The sequence below is a fragment of the Exophiala aquamarina genome (genome assembly GCF_000709125.1).
Source record: "Exophiala aquamarina CBS 119918 chromosome Unknown aczIA-supercont1.1, whole genome shotgun sequence".
Classification (NCBI taxonomy): domain Eukaryota; kingdom Fungi; phylum Ascomycota; class Eurotiomycetes; order Chaetothyriales; family Herpotrichiellaceae; genus Exophiala; species Exophiala aquamarina.
This window is the reverse complement of record NW_013550587.1, coordinates 32,209-47,437: the sequence shown is the minus strand read 5'-3', so window position 1 is coordinate 47,437 and position 15,229 is coordinate 32,209. Positions and strand designations below refer to the sequence as shown.

The 15,229-nt window shown below is 50.3% G+C and overlaps 6 protein-coding genes across 6 annotated transcripts; 2 read left to right on the top strand and 4 right to left on the bottom strand.

Moving 5' to 3' along the window:
- Positions 1–1,575: 1,575 nt before the first annotated feature.
- On the top strand, positions 1,576–3,111 carry A1O9_00016 (NAD-dependent aldehyde dehydrogenase; the record flags this gene model as incomplete). Its single annotated transcript, XM_013409180.1, has 2 exons — positions 1,576–2,114; positions 2,172–3,111. 2 exons carry the CDS (start codon positions 1,576–1,578, stop codon positions 3,109–3,111), a joined length of 1,479 nt encoding a protein of 492 aa, XP_013264634.1.
- Positions 3,112–3,286: 175 nt separating this feature from the next.
- Positions 3,287–4,703, bottom strand: A1O9_00015 (xaa-Pro dipeptidase; the record flags this gene model as incomplete). Its single annotated transcript, XM_013409179.1, has 2 exons — positions 3,287–3,460; positions 3,528–4,703. 2 exons carry the CDS (start codon positions 4,701–4,703, stop codon positions 3,287–3,289), a joined length of 1,350 nt encoding a protein of 449 aa, XP_013264633.1.
- A 534-nt stretch (positions 4,704–5,237) lies between these two features.
- A1O9_00014 (uncharacterized protein) lies at positions 5,238–6,150 on the bottom strand (the record flags this gene model as incomplete). The annotated part of the gene is made up of 2 exons (XM_013409178.1): positions 5,238–5,890; positions 5,967–6,150. 2 exons carry the CDS (start codon positions 6,148–6,150, stop codon positions 5,238–5,240), a joined length of 837 nt encoding a protein of 278 aa, XP_013264632.1.
- A 4,564-nt stretch (positions 6,151–10,714) lies between these two features.
- Positions 10,715–12,058, bottom strand: A1O9_00013 (uncharacterized protein; the record flags this gene model as incomplete). The annotated part of the gene is made up of 1 exon (XM_013409177.1): positions 10,715–12,058. The coding sequence occupies one exon, from the start codon at positions 12,056–12,058 to the stop codon at positions 10,715–10,717; it is 1,344 nt and encodes a 447-aa protein (XP_013264631.1).
- Positions 12,059–12,403: 345 nt separating this feature from the next.
- A1O9_00012 (uncharacterized protein) lies at positions 12,404–13,809 on the bottom strand (the record flags this gene model as incomplete). The annotated part of the gene is made up of 3 exons (XM_013409176.1): positions 12,404–12,714; positions 12,776–13,504; positions 13,560–13,809. 3 exons carry the CDS (start codon positions 13,807–13,809, stop codon positions 12,404–12,406), a joined length of 1,290 nt encoding a protein of 429 aa, XP_013264630.1.
- A 433-nt stretch (positions 13,810–14,242) lies between these two features.
- A1O9_00011 (uncharacterized protein) lies at positions 14,243–15,097 on the top strand (the record flags this gene model as incomplete). Its single annotated transcript, XM_013409175.1, has 1 exon — positions 14,243–15,097. The coding sequence occupies one exon, from the start codon at positions 14,243–14,245 to the stop codon at positions 15,095–15,097; it is 855 nt and encodes a 284-aa protein (XP_013264629.1).
- Between the last annotated feature and the right edge of the window lie 132 nt (positions 15,098–15,229).

Genomic DNA, 15,229 nt, shown 5'->3' with positions numbered 1-15,229 from the left:
TGATATAGTCCTGCGTCCTGACAGGCAGGTGCAGGTGTTTCTCGGTGACTCTTCGGCTGGCGGAAGAGGCACGAGCGTCTAATGTCTTATCTACAAATCTTCAACGCGTCGCCCCTGCATCAATCAAGAACCCCAAGGCCCCAAAATTCATACGCTGACTACCGGTTTGCTCACATACGGTTGACATGAATGAGATGCAGTCTGGTGCCCGTTGCCACCATGCTTCTACAAGTAGCATCCGCTCCAGCCGAGCGCAGCAATTGCAAACCAGATTGGCAAGAGATTGCCATGTGCGCTTATGGGAGCATTTTCGAGATGCGAATGTGGTCTGATGGTGGATTACATGGATTGCGATGTTTTCGATCCCATTTCGCGGACTGGCGATGACCGACGATGATCTGCGAGTTTGGAAGAAACTCCGAAATGAGCTATCATTCTTATCAAGAGGATTGCGCACATGATGGGTTGGAGGATGCTCGTCTTTGCACTCCAGGCTCAACATGAGGAAAAGAGAGAGTTGGGTGGGGGGGCAAAGAGAAGAAAGACAAGACGGTTCTTCACGTGCGAGACCTACCTTCCCACTAGATTGGACTCTGGAGTCTCGGGTCTCGAGTCTCAACGAGTGCTGACTGGGCAAACAGAGCAAACACAGCAAACAGAGCACACAGAGCAAACTCTTGTTCCTGAAGCACCCCCTGCTTCTTTCCTTTTGCCGGGCGATGACCGTGCGCCCACTGCCAGAGAGAAATTGCAGGTTGCAGGTAAAAACAATGGCAATCACATTCGGGGTGAGAGACTGCGTTCACTTTCGAGGTTTTAGAATTGAGAGCAAGCGACACACTACACCTTTACCTAGGTGAACATCTCCACAAACCACCCATTTACCCAGCACGCACCTTTCGATGCGCGTACTCCATGCATCGCTCGTGGTTGACCCGTGGCAAGTCTCCTGGTAAGAATGACTATGTTTAGTCCCATGACCACCGCTATCGCAGAACCAGATGACCACGGGTATGGTGGCAGAGCTCGTGGCCCAGTCAAATGTTCCTCAAGGCTGCGCCAGCAGGCAGTGTTGAAGGGCGGCCGCAGGATGGATGGCGTGTGGCGCAGGACGGGTTTGGGAGCAACACCCGAACACAAATGCCATGGACGTGACAAAGGCTTCTAGGTCAATTGACAAATCTTCGACGGGATATATCGGTGTTGTGTACACGCCAGGACAACAATCCTCCACCCCGAGCGCATGAGCCTCCGGGGCAAGGTCGGTCCGGAACTTCGCTGTTTAGATTATCCGACCCGCGACCTCCGTCATCCATCCCACTTTTCCTACCTCATACGAAATAAGCACTGTAAACAGGGTCCGGATGGTCCCTGGTGTCCCTCGATAGCCCCGCACTGGTTCCGCGCAGTCACGTAACTTAAAACTGGGACACCTCCGGATCCTGCACCACGGCTCAATACTCGGTACGTTGTGAGGAGACGGCTTACCCGTTCAACTATATTATACTAACCTCGCGACTCTCAGCATCGCAGGTCCCATCGTTTCCTAGGTTCGATCTTATCGGATTCTGCAAAATGGCTATGAATGGCACAAGTTCGTCCTCCTCCGCCTTCAATGCGTCTTCGACCATTCCTCTATGGCTTGATGGCAAAGAAGTGACCTCTTCTTCTACCTTCGACGTCGTATCTCCCGTCGACCAAAAAACTCTGTACAAGGCCACCTCAGCCTCCGAAGAAGACACACTCAAGGCAATTGCATCTGCGGAAAAGGCAGCTCGGCAATGGGGAAAGACAAAGCCCGCAGAGAGACGAGACATATTCCTTCGTGCCGCCGAACAATTCAAGAAGCGGAAAGATGAATTATACGAATACAGCCGTACCGAGACAGGCGCAGCCGAGTCCATGTTTGCCTTCGAGCACAACCTCGCATACCAAGCCTGCCTAAGTGTCGCTGGCTTAATTCAAGTCGCAAGCACCGCCACCTCTCCAGTAGTTGCGGAAGAAGGATCAAGTGCATTGATTGTCAAGGAGCCATATGGTGTTGTTCTGGGAATTGCTCCTTGGAACGCCCCCTACGTCCTCGGCCTTCGTGCCTGCCTGCAACCACTAGCTATGTATGTACACGCAGACGGGGAAGGCTCGGATTGGGAGATTTACTAATGCTTGTGCAGGGGCAATGCCGTCATCTTGAAAGGCCCGGAAGCCGCACCAGCAACTTACTGGGCACTGGCATCCATTCTTCATGCTGCAGGTCTCCCTGCGGGTGCTTTAAACACAATTTACCATCGTCCTTCCGATGCCGCCCTCATCACAAACACCTTGATATCACACCCAGCAATCAAGAAAATAAACTTCACCGGCTCCACCAATGTCGGATCCATCATCGCAGGTCTCGCAGGGAAGAATCTGAAGCCAACTGTCATGGAGCTCGGTGGGAAAGCACCTTCCATCGTCTGTGAGGATGCCAACATCCAGATGGCGGCCTTGCAGGTAACTCTCGGATCGTTCCTCCATGCAGGTCAGATTTGTATGGCAACGGAACGGATTTTGGTACATGCCAAGATTGCGGATGAATTCCGCTCTGCATTAAAAACGACCATGGACCAAGTTTTCACTGAAGGGCCCCAGGGCCTGGGTGTTCCCCAGCTCGTAACCGCTGCCCCTGTTGAGAAGAACAAGAAATTGCTGGCAGATGCACTGTCCAAAGGCGCGAAGACACTCTATGGTGATGCTTCACACAACGAAGAATCCAAGACAAAGATGCGACCCGTGGTCATTGAGAACATCAAACCCGGGATGGACATTTACCATACCGAGTCTTTTGGCCCCACGGCGTCACTCTATGTTGTGAATTCAGACGAAGAAGCAATCGAGATCGCCAATGACACCGATTACGGTCTTTCAAGCGCGGTGTTCACGGAGGACCTGAGACGAGGACTGAAGATTGCCAAGCAGATTGAAACAGGAGCTGTGCACATCAACAGCATGAGTATCCATGACGAGACTGCGCTCCCACACGGTGGAGCGAAGAAGAGCGGGTTTGGAAGGTTCAATGGTCTTCCAGGATTGGAGGAATGGGCAAGGAGCAAGGTGATCACTTGGAAGGATTAGAATGATGCAAGCGGTGGGATCGTTCACACAGTAATACCATCCCCTCCCTCTGTAAAGGCCTACATTGTCTTTTCTAGAAATCATTACGCAGATATTTCAATGCTCGAGAGGCTCTAGTCCGAAACAAGATCGATTCTGCGAGACCATTGACATAACCGGACTGGGGGAGCATCTGCTATAGTTTTGGTGTATCGGTCAGATTCTCATATCCATTTTCGGTGATATGCACATCATCCTCAATTCGAACGCCTCCAACAGCCCAATATCTCTCCAGCACCTGCTTGTCAATGTATTTCCCTAACTCCGGATCTTCCAGGACTGGGTCGAGAATGAAATTACAGAAGTAGATCTGGCTCAGCAGATTAGTAACCACATCTTGCCCGTGGGGCTATTTCGGACCGGAGTGGGAAACTCACACCAGGCTCTACGGTTATTACCGCACCAGCAGGCACATTTCCTCGTACTCGTAGGTACTTGAACATGGTATCTTCGTCATCATACTGAGCATGGCCGCCGGTGTCATGTGTATCCATGCCTAGGTAATGGCCCAGCCCATGCGGCATGAAGGCGACGCTGATCCGTTTGTCGAAGATCTCTTGCTCATCGCCTACGAGGATACCTGCACTTTTCAGGCCTCGAATTGCGACCCAGTGAGCATTTTCATGCACGTCCTCCCATCGCACATTCGCCTTGAGCATCTTGAAACAGGACGACTGCATTTCATCGACAATGTTGTAGATTGTCTGGGATTCCGCAGTGAATGACCCATTGACAGGAAACGTACGCGTGATATCAGCACAGTAACATTCATATTCCGCGCCGGCATCGAGGAGGATGTTCAGCCTCTGGCGGAGAGGTTGGTCATTGCGGATGTAATGCAAAGTCGAGCAGCTGGTGCCACTAGCACAGATGGAATGGTATGCTTGTTCGTGAGCGCCATTTGAGATGCATGTTCCGATGAAGGCGCCATAGATCTCTTGCTCATTGCTGGCGGTCAGAGTCACCTTCGCCGCCTCGATATGCGCCAAAGTTGAAATCTCGTTTGCTTTTCTGATCAATGCCACCTCATAGCTGTCTTTGACCACGCGACATTCGTCAATGGCAGTCTTCAAAGAGGCAAATTCGGTTTGTGCAAAAGGGAGAAACGTGATGTGTTCTGAGATCTGCTCTGGGATTGCGTACACAGTCGTCGAAGCTGATGGGCCATAAGCAGCCAAAGCTGCATTGACCTCGTTGCTATAAAGCACATTATCGACATCATACCTTTGCAGTGCTTCGTCCTTCGATTCGGGAAGCCCAGCCCAGATAACGCTCTCGGGATCGATCGGGGGGATGAACAGCGTCAAAATGTCCTGGGGAATGTTGTACGTGACATAAGCATCTGGTAGTTTGCAGCCAGAGAGGTAGAAGAAGTACCGCCGTTGGCGAAAGTGCATCGCCTGGTCGTCGTCCTCGACCATGACGGTTTTCTGGGCCTCAAGATATATGACTCCATCACGAGGAAGCCCTCGATCAGTCAGATATTTTGCCACTCGCCGGGCGTGGGCTTTGGCAGGATATTTTTGCTTGAGAGTTGTATCTGTCAATGACATGATCCTTCGTTGTCCTGAAGAAAGAGAAAGGGAGTTGGCGGAGATGATGAATTGGAATGCCGACTGGCGGGGAACTCCTGGTTCATGTTCATATGATTAACGAATTAATCCTACGTATCGATAAGCTCTGGCTGGACTCAAGAGAGTTGCACTCGGATGTTCTGACTTGAGGGGAGTGGCACCTATGCGGTTATTGATGGCTGTTTACGTAATCTGCTCAATCTCAAGCTTCCCTCCTCTTTACCAAGTCGCCATTTACTTGGGCGTCGTGCGCTCTCACACCGCACTAATCAATCTATATATATTAGAAAATATTGACACTTTCTTGAATCAGTCTCTACTGTTATTTCTGTCACTCATCTCACGCAAGCAACTACCTTGCCAAACAACAAAAGAGACCAAAGAAAAGTCTCTCAACCTACTCCACCTTGTACCGGCGTACAAGATAGTAGCATCGACAAGCCTTACCCTCGTGCAGATCGATATCGTCTCTACACGTATTTCCATCTAGTCCCTTTCAGCCTTGTCATGGGATCACTGGTTGACGCCCTGCATCCAGATTACTTGCTCAATGCGAGTTGAGTAGGCGGACATGCCCAGAATGCGCTGCATCTGCTTGTTGCTGACCTTCAGGACCTTGTCTGCCACGAGGAATCGGATGCCCTCGGAGCATGGAGGGACGGTCAATCCACCCATGTAGGTCCAGAAATTATCGAAATGGTTAACTTCAGTCAGAGCCTGATCGAGCTTTTGTCTGACGTGGGTCATTTGCTTGGTCTCGTTGAAGCCGATGTACCACGGCCATTGAGAGACAAAAGTGGATTCTGTGTCCCCAGAAGGATCCATGCGCATGGCCAGGACACCAACGTAATTCCCTTGCTCATCGGCGTGCACGAAATGGATTCCAGCCATGCTGCGTTTCCCATGGACTAGGTGCTCGGCAGGGGTGTGGATGTGCCATCCAACCATATAGGCAGTGTTCCCGTCGAAGGTGATGTTAGGAAGACTTGTCACTGTGGGTTTGTCATACTGAGGTGTGAAAGCCGGACCGTATCCCCAATTGAAGTAATTGCCGGAGATGTTCTGAGCATAGTTGCCGAACGCTGGCACATCCACCTTGGAGAAACCCTGAGCGGAGGTTAAGCCGATGGGGGCTTGCTGAGTGCCGTTCTGGCAAAGAAAATATTCTATTTCGTATGGTCAGTAAAAGACACCGTCTTCGCAGGCAAGCCTGTCTTTCGCTGGGATACCAGGGTGACTTACTAGGATTTTTGAACCCCCAGTCGGAAGAAACCTCGTAAGTCCAGTCAGTTGGATCTCTGCCAGGGTCGGCCTCTGAGACTGGGATGTCTCGTCGCACATGAGGACGGCCGAAGTGGTTGGAGTGATCTGCACAGCCCAGAACACTCGTGGTCAACACATAGGCAAGGAAGATATTGGACAGCATTCTTGAGATATGCTCGATAGGATAGTAGGACAGCCATCTGATAGCGCGGACATGTATGCAATGCTGTCGGGTTGCCTGTTGATCGGTGCGTTACTAGCTCCCGCTGAACTACAATAGAATTCTCTTGATTGGAACGGGTGGCCGGTGCATATGAATAGAATTTCTAGAACCATGCCGTAACCTCACTCTGGTAATAACAAATTGTATTTTTAACGCTTATAGTATCCAATAAAGCGGGGAGTCCAATGGGCACGTCGCACCATTATTTCCCTCCTTTAGGTATAAAGTTAGATAGAATACGACTCTATTTTAGGATAGGAAGGGTTTCCCCAAGCTTGAACTGTAAACTCCATTTTATTACTGTTTATTAACGAGACACCCTGCATAATGCACGCGCCCTGTATACGTTACACTTCCATCAATCTACCAGAAGTAGCAAGACTAATATTGAGCACCAATACCAGGCCACGGCCCACTTTAACGAAAGGACTAAGGTGCAGACCTTCTTTGCTCAACAGTTGTGCAAGAGAGCCGGCTGATTCTCCTGTCAACTCATTATGCTGAGAGAAAGCGGGACCTGCGCGAGTTGCCGTATTGATTGTCTCGTAGGAGACTTTCCAGATCGTCATATGCGGCTTGAATGGCGAGCCAGTCTGTTTGTCATACGTCTTTTGTCCTCAACTTTCAGCCGATACAACTAGAGACACCAAGTCAAGCTTCTTCGCGTCCAGATTCTTGTTGACAGCGCTAGACTCAAACTGCCTAACGGATGAATGCGCAATCCTTTGTACACCAAGATCTGCGGGGGTTAGACCAGACGACTAGGTTGATCCGATGATAAAATGGATCTCACGATCTGAAACAGGTTGAGGCGAAGAGAGGATAAAGCGCTACGAAAAGGAAGTCAGAGTCCTGATGATGGCCGGGATGAACATAAACCGGTGGTCGGTTCCAGCTCTTTCAGCCTTTGCAAAGTCTTCGATTCATGTATCTCTGAGCCATGGATTTTGGTTTCGCAAACATCAATCATCATGCACTTCAATACTCTCTACGCGGCCGCCCTGGCCGGCCTAATGTCTAAGAAACGCTTCGCACCGCCTGTGTCCCGCCACTAACTCTAATGTCATCCGGCCGAGATCTCAGGACTACTGCCGAGGAACATGGGACCGTCACTAGTTTCACAACGCTGCCAAACCGTTGCTACTGGCCAGGGATTGCTCGTCAATCTCGTTCCTGAGATGAGTAGTCGTTGTTTGCTGCTTCATATCAAAGTTCCTGCCACGTGCGAGGGTGAATGCAACGCTGGTGAGACGTACTGCGGTGGAAATTGATGTGGCGATGGTAGATGTTGCGAGAAGTGGGTTGACGAAAACGAGAATACCATCTGCGCCTACCATACTTACAGAAACTGAGCCGAGTACATACATCGGACATGACAGACGTGAATTGGCGACCTGATGCAAATCAGGAACGGTGGCGGGGCTAGTTTCTGGTGGAATATGAGCGTCCCTCGGAGCAGATTGTATTAGTGCCAGTGTATCAAAAAATCGCCTTTGAAGGTTGTCCATCTTGCATCATCATAAGCGCAAGCGAGGGCCTCGTATGCTACAACTATCGATCGCTGTCTGGTTTTCCGCCGGCTTCGGAGCGTGAGCCCGAGTATGAGAGACGATCTGGTGCACACGAAGTTTAGACTTTTGGCTAGCATGGTGGGAAATCGAAGCAAGCTAAGATCTCTATTGTGATAGAGCCAATTAGTCATATCCAAAAGACATTTTGCTTTCTCCCAAGCTCAGAAATTGCCGGCATCAATCAATGCGCAAAATTCGGTGGTAGAATAAAGAGTCGACTTCCGAGACGCTGGCTCCTTTTGAAGGAAAAGTAGGCATTGAACCATAACTGCCCATTGATATGTTCTTTGTGAAGAATTCGTACGGCGTTAGCAAACAAGATGCACGCGGATTGCAACGCATTTATAACCCCTAACAGAAAATGCTGTCGTCGACAACGCTCTGGGCGATAGTTTTCCAAGCATATCTTTTTTTGGGGTTGATTTCCTTCCACGTTCCCGGACTTTCTCAAAACCTTCGTGCGTACGGTCGCCCATGAGGCCGCTAATTAGACCTTAGTCCACGAGGGGTTGCTGTGGTGGAACAAATGGCCGGTGTTTATGTTTCGATAGCACTCGTGCATACCACACGCTGTAGAAGCAAGAAGGGCCTTCGAGTCAGGTAGAGCTCTTTTCTGTGGTATGCATGGCATCTGAAATCATGATAGATCTCTGCTGCGAATTTCCGACCACCCAAAAGTCTTCCTGGACGTTGTTCACGTCGATTTCACCTCCCATGCCCCGAATAGCCTTGCGCAATGCAATCGATTGCTCATAATCTGGACATGCTAGGCCTTCCAGATGCTTGGAAGCTAGAGTCAGCGGGTATAGTAGCCGCCCAATAGCAGTAAGACGGTGTTGCATGATTAGGCGCGCATCGTCAACAATCTCCACGGCGAGCCGAATTCTCTGGCTGCGGGCTGCGAGCACGTTTTCAATCTCACTAAGCTCGTTGTGGTCGTTGTCGATATGTCCCCTGCCAAGGCAAGAGTCTAATTGCAAGCACATCCCTTTTACTCTTCGGGCAGTGTCGAAAGCAGCGTCACACAAACCCAGCTCAATCATGGTCGCGGTGATTTTAAGCATAATCCGGTTCGCATCTTGTATACGATCCTCCTGTGAAACTTTGGGACCTAGCAGGTGCATTGCGTCAAGCTCCTGTCTTAGGCCTTGCAGGAGTGAGATGGAAGAATGGCATTCGTGGATTAGTGCTCGAGGTTGATCCATGTTTTCAAACCACCCAACGCTCGCCTGCGTCTTTTCTAACAGGGAAGCCAGCTTGAATCCGTGATCCATTATCTTCTGGTCGATTCTTTTTTCAAGGCCCAGCCACGGCTGAGATAGCCAGGCATGGGATGCGAAGCAAGAGGCTGTGCGTTTGAGGATGCAGTGCATCATCTCCCAGTCCTCTTTAGCCGCTGTCCAACAAGTGGTCGGGGTAGTCAAAACTCACAAGATTGTATCGGCAATTCTCAAAGGACGCTCTGGCTAGCATTCCATGCTGTCTATAGGGTCCCCGGGCTTGCAAGAGTGTTGCTATGCCCGCCATGTGCTTCAGCCATGCATCAGGGTCTGTTTGCTCTGGGTCGGTCCACTACTGTTTATTAGACTCTGTTCGAGCTATACGAATTGTACATATGGCTTACCTCGTAAAGTGCCATCAGACACGACGCCGCTAGTGTTTCGTCTTTCATAGCTCCTTCTGTGGATTTAAGATTGTGTTGAAGGGCTCCCAAGGCGTTGGCATATAATTGCCTTGCTTTTGGAAGTAACCTCACTTCACCATGAAATAAAGCGCACATTCGTATTGCTATCGCTAGCTTGGCAGGATTCAGAGCTGCATCTGGTGAAGCATCGGCTAAGAGGGCATGAATGAAATTTGCCACTGGCATGTGTGTGTACTGATTCCTTCCATCTGGCGTGTTCAGATACGATTCATACGCAAAATTGATGTATCGTGTACTCTCGATGCTACTGCTGTGTATGGATTGAACAGGGGATGTGAGCTTGAGAACTTGGTGATTCTGGATATTGGGGTTTCCGCTTGATTCGTGCTGAAAATCCGAGGCCTTCTCAGCCGTCAACCACTGAAAATCTGGAATATGAGCTTCCTCCAGCGGTTTTCGCTTCTCGATTCCTTCTGTAGTACGCACAATCTGAAAACTGTCAGAAAGTTCGTTATCGATAGTTGCAAGTCCTCGGAAGAGGATGATGTAGGTATTCGGGTTAACTGACAAAGACTGGAAACCGCCTGTAGCCTTCACATCGGCGTTCCGACTTCTCACATTGCCTGCATATCGGTCGTCCCAGGTCACACTATTAGTACCATGTAAGCAGAGATTATCCACGCCTTGAAGCAGGCGCGGTCTTCAGACTTACTTTGATCTTGCGCCGGCGACATGTAGTACAGCCCTGAGATTTCCCGGCCACGCCAACCATGGCAGATGACTTTCCAGAAGCCGTTTCTCACCTCCTCACAACTAAGCACATGAGGATTCGTATGGACTCATTTACTCATTGTTCTCAGTCACAAGCTGCTCGGTGTTGCTGTATGGGCTTCTGAATACAAATAAGATTTGGCGTAAGAGGTGACAGCGCCCGACGCCAAATTTCAGTATATTTACTCGCCTACTAGAAACCTAATCATCGCCTCAATAATAGCATAATATGAAGCTTTGTGCGGAGAAATCATAGCTGAGGTGCTGTGGGCGCCTTACCAACGTCCCCTAAGACGCTAAGGGTAAAGCCTCCACTCTACTTGGAGCAGTCCGTAAGCGGCACTGCCTTTTGCGGATCATCTTCTCACCGAAGCCGGTTCCGTTCACCGCTCGAACAGCGCTTGAGGCTCCTGCGATACTGGATTGGGGTGGATTATTCGTGCAATTCTGTGGCACTGAGATGGATTATCGTGAAAAGCAACGATCCATGTTGAGCTACATTGCTTACATGAGCATGTTATTGCCAGAGACTGTATGAACATTCAAAGTCCTTGCCTATGACCAGATGGCCAGGTTTCGGATGGTATCCCTGAATGAATCCTGCATACAGATGCCGCATGTGCTGGCCTAACTTCTCCAGCTGTTCCTGTGACTCTGGGCCCATGAGCATGGGAGCACCCCGCCAAGCACATGGTCGGCCTAAGATGAATGGAATATCAATGCAGTGGTTCGCCTGCATCTCATTTCCGTCAGGATGCCACTTGAATTCGTAACTAGTCGCTCTGCCGCCGGCATCGTCTTCTACCTGCTTGCGAAATGCTTGCGCCGGCCAAGCAAAGTAGCTCCTGGTCACCCACCAGGTACCTAGTGACTCCAGGATCCGACCGATACCAGGAAATGGGTACAAGGACCGTAAAGGACCCATCCAGCGCGCAAATGGACGTCCATCCTGCTCAGTCCACCCAATCATAACCGGCACGTCCCTAAGCCGGCTACTGAGTCGACGGTCTAGCGCTGCTTCGAGTGGTAAAGGGTAGTGGCCTAACGCAGGCCCAAAAAGCATGATCTGTGGCTTGACAGGGTCCATCAGAAGAGATTTTTGAAGATCCAACAGCTGGGAAGTGGACATCTCGCGTGGATCAACAGTTAGCAGGCTCGCGGCTTTGCGCGCGAGTAAGGCGATGGTCGGAATTCGATCGCGGATCTCTCGCAGCGGTGGACTCATTAGAATGGCTCGATGGAAGAGACCTTCAGTGTCGTCTGAGGCTAGCAAGCAGACAATAGAGTCTGCGCCTGCAGATTGCCCCACGACAGTGACCCTGCTTGGATCTCCCCCAAAGCTCGAGATGTTCGCTTGAATCCATTGTAAGGCTGCTCGCTGATCAAGTAAGCCTAGGTTGGCTGGTGCGATGCCTGGGATCATTAGATACCCGAACACGCCGAGACGATATGACACATTGACGCAGACAACCCCATGGTCTCGGGCGAGGCTGATCGGCGCATAGCAGTCGAGGTCCCCGCTCCCACTGATGAATGCACCCCCATGCAGCCAGACCATTACGGGAGCATGGCTGGCGTTTTCAGGAGAAATTATGGTAAGGTGCAGGCAATCTTCGTCCATAGATCTGTTTGCAGTAATCGGTCCCAGAGCAACGGACTCGAGGCGAGATGGGAGCTGAGGGCAGATTGTCGCGAGCTCTCTGCAATCCTTTGAGTTTGTCCACGGCGGTAAGCGCCCTGGCTGCTCAAAGCGAGATGCATGAGCGTACGGAATCCCGTGGGCGAGAATGAGGTTGTCATCTTTTTTGACAAGGCATGGTCCAGCAGGAGCTCTGATAGTTGTTGTATCAGAAGAGGCCATGTGAGCTCACTTTCACCTTTTGTCTCCAAGAACGGCACTCACAGTTCTGTAATTATGGACGCAGAAGTCCGAGTGGGAGAACAGTATAATCCACAGGGAACCAGTGGATATATAGGGAGGTGCATCGGAACTCTATGGCGCAATGCCTACAGGAAGTCGGCGTTTTGGCAGCCAAAAAGTGGCCATAAGGCACAAATCTTATCTCGGTTATCGCATCATTTTGCTCCTATCGTGTTTTCTAATTGCTATCATCTCGGACTGCCAGTGGAACTGGTTTATAGCCTTGTTGCTCCACAAGTAATTAACTATCTCTGCGGTATATGTAGGGCCGAGCTACAGCTTTGGTCATGCTAAAACCTCCGCTGGCACCAGCGCAGATTCTGGACTTAAATCAAACACCGCTCGTTCTTCCTTGACCCTGGCATTGAAACCTGAGACTTGAAAGACTTGGCTATCATCTCGGAGGCTGTCAAGATCATGGCACTCTAGACAAGCGCATCTACTCAGAAGTACTGCTTCGTGCGTCCGCTCAATGACTTCGGTCTGGAAATCCTGAAGAGCTTCCTGGCGGGATTTGAGTCCCTTCCGCCACTGATTGAGCTGGTGTACGAGCGCGGCCGCATCGTACATTCCGTGATTGGCCGCTTCACCGCGATCTACGTAATTCATATCAGTGGGCTTGTTTGCCGCAAAGGCAGCTGAGGCGAGAAGACTTACACATGGTCATTGTATGTGCTGCATCTCCGAGAAGTGTCACTCTGCCGCAACTTGATGGCCACTTCTGGGTAGGCCAGTCTTCAAGCACGATCTCGAGAGCATGAGTGTCTTCTGGAATGTCAAGAATAGCCTGCTTGAGAGGTAGGAACATGCCACTTGATGCAAGAGCGGCCTCCTTCGCCCTAGCTAACTGTTCAATTTGTGTTTTGGGTGTTTGTCCATGTCTCTCAGTCAGCCAACTCATGTTGAACTGACCTTCATAGTAGGGATTCTCAGAGCTGGCGCTGCCATTGCTCTCTGGTGTTGACAGCATGGAGAAGAACACGAAATATCCCGAACCTGGATGACAACCCTGCCATATTACCGGATGAATATCTCTAAAAGGTTGCATTTTGATCGGTGGGAGTTGTAAAGTGAAGCCCATAAACGCAACAGGTAACGGATACAGTCTTGATTTCTCCTCTCCTAACAACTGGAGTTTTATCCTACTGTTCTTGCCATCAACGCCGAGCAGCATCGAGCCGCCCACACGGTGGCCGTCGGCAAAGTGGACAACTACTCCATCCTCGGTCAGCTCGAGAGATTCGAATGATTTTCCCCAATGCACCGGGATATCAGTGCATAACAGCTGGCGTAACCTCTGACGGTTGAGCCTGTAGTGTTGGCCTGAAGGCATGGCATACTTGTCTTTGCCAGTCTCCAGATCCAGGAATCGGTAGCAGTCATGTGCTGGCAGGTCCGTTGTCAGATTATCTTTCCACCCAGTATAGCAGGATTGACTCACCTCGATCACCTGCAGCGGGGTCAACCTGGATAGAAGGGATTTTCTTGTACAACTCTGGAGGCAGGCATGCCTGCAGTGATGGCAAGCTCCAATGAACTGTTATTCCCCAACCGGCAGGTCTCGCATTGAGTGATGCGTCTCTGTCGTATATCTCGAATGCAAAGCCGGCTTTCTTCAACCCCTGAGCCAGAGTCAGCCCGACAAGACCTGCGCCAATCACAATTATAGGTTTTGAGGGAGTGGTAGCCATCGTGTCAACTGAGAAGCATACAGGCTAAGAGACGTGAACAGAGCACCATTGAAACAGAGAGAGGCTCATCTAAACATGTAAGTATTTATTGGCTTGCGATCGGCTCAAAATCATTGACACAGGGTCTCCCGTCCACTACGGAAAATCAAGCAGTGGAGGGATGCATAGCTGAGACTGAAGCCGACACTGAAAATGACCAAGTCGCCGACTTGAGGCGAAGGTTCAGGGGCAGATGCCGACTAAACTCTAATTTGCCGTGGCCCTTGGTTGATCTTCAACCTTCGCTATGCCTCCTCACAATCACAATCACCGGTCCGGCACCAACAGGAGTTTCAATTTCAAAATCAATACATATTGTTGAGCTTGATCGTCTGTGTCAAGTAAGATAGTAAGTACACTCCTCTTGCCTTATCAACACCACGTAGTCAAAACAATGTTTACCAAAACGATCAACGGCGTCGAGATAGCCTATGATGAATCAGGCTATGCCATAGGACCACCAATCGTTCTACTCACAGGATGGGCACACGACATTGGACTCTATGACAACATGTTGCCGCTGCTCGTTCCACGATATCGCGTAATTCGAATGTGCTGGCGAGGACATGGCCCAAATCGCAACGATACCCCAGAATTCGGCGTCGAGGAGCAGGTGCGAGATGTCATTGGCCTCCTCTCAACCTTGGACATTGATCAGTTCTACCTTGTCTCACACTCGCACGGTGGCTGGCCAGCTCTTGAACTTGCAGATCGGCTGGGCAGATCCAAAGTATTGTGCCTCCTGATGATCGACCAAATCATGACACCGCCTCCACCGGCATTTTCAAAAGGTCTTCAGGCCATGCAGGGCATAGAAACCTGGATCAGTGCTCGCCAGGAGCTATTTGAACACTGGCTCGCTGGTAGCAACAATAAAGCGGTGCAAGACCACTTCTACTACAACATGGGCAGCTTTGGGCACCTCATGTGGTCGCTTTCTTGTCGGATTATCGCCGAAGCGTACAAGACGCATGGGAGCCCAATGAATAGGATGAGCAAGATCAGGGTCTCACCGCCAATCCGGCATGTCTTCTCCCATCCGCGCCAGAGTCTAGAGTACCGACAGCTACATCAAGATTTTGAGTCGAAACATGCTTTCTTCTCGTATGCGGATTTAGAGGGCGAGACACATTTTCCGGACCTGGAGATTCCGGAGAAGGTTGTTGAGCAAATTGAGGATTTGATTCATAGCAGTCCGGGGTCAAGCACGTTAGCCAAAGGTCCAGTCAAGGAAAATGGAGTCAGCTAGTTGCGGGTAATCATAAACAGCACATTAGTTGTATAGTGCATGCCAGCCATAGATTATGTCTCTTTTCACAGGGCGAATTTGCTGGTTGCAGCAAGAAAGTTGCTCATTGAAACTTACCCTGTGCAGTTTACG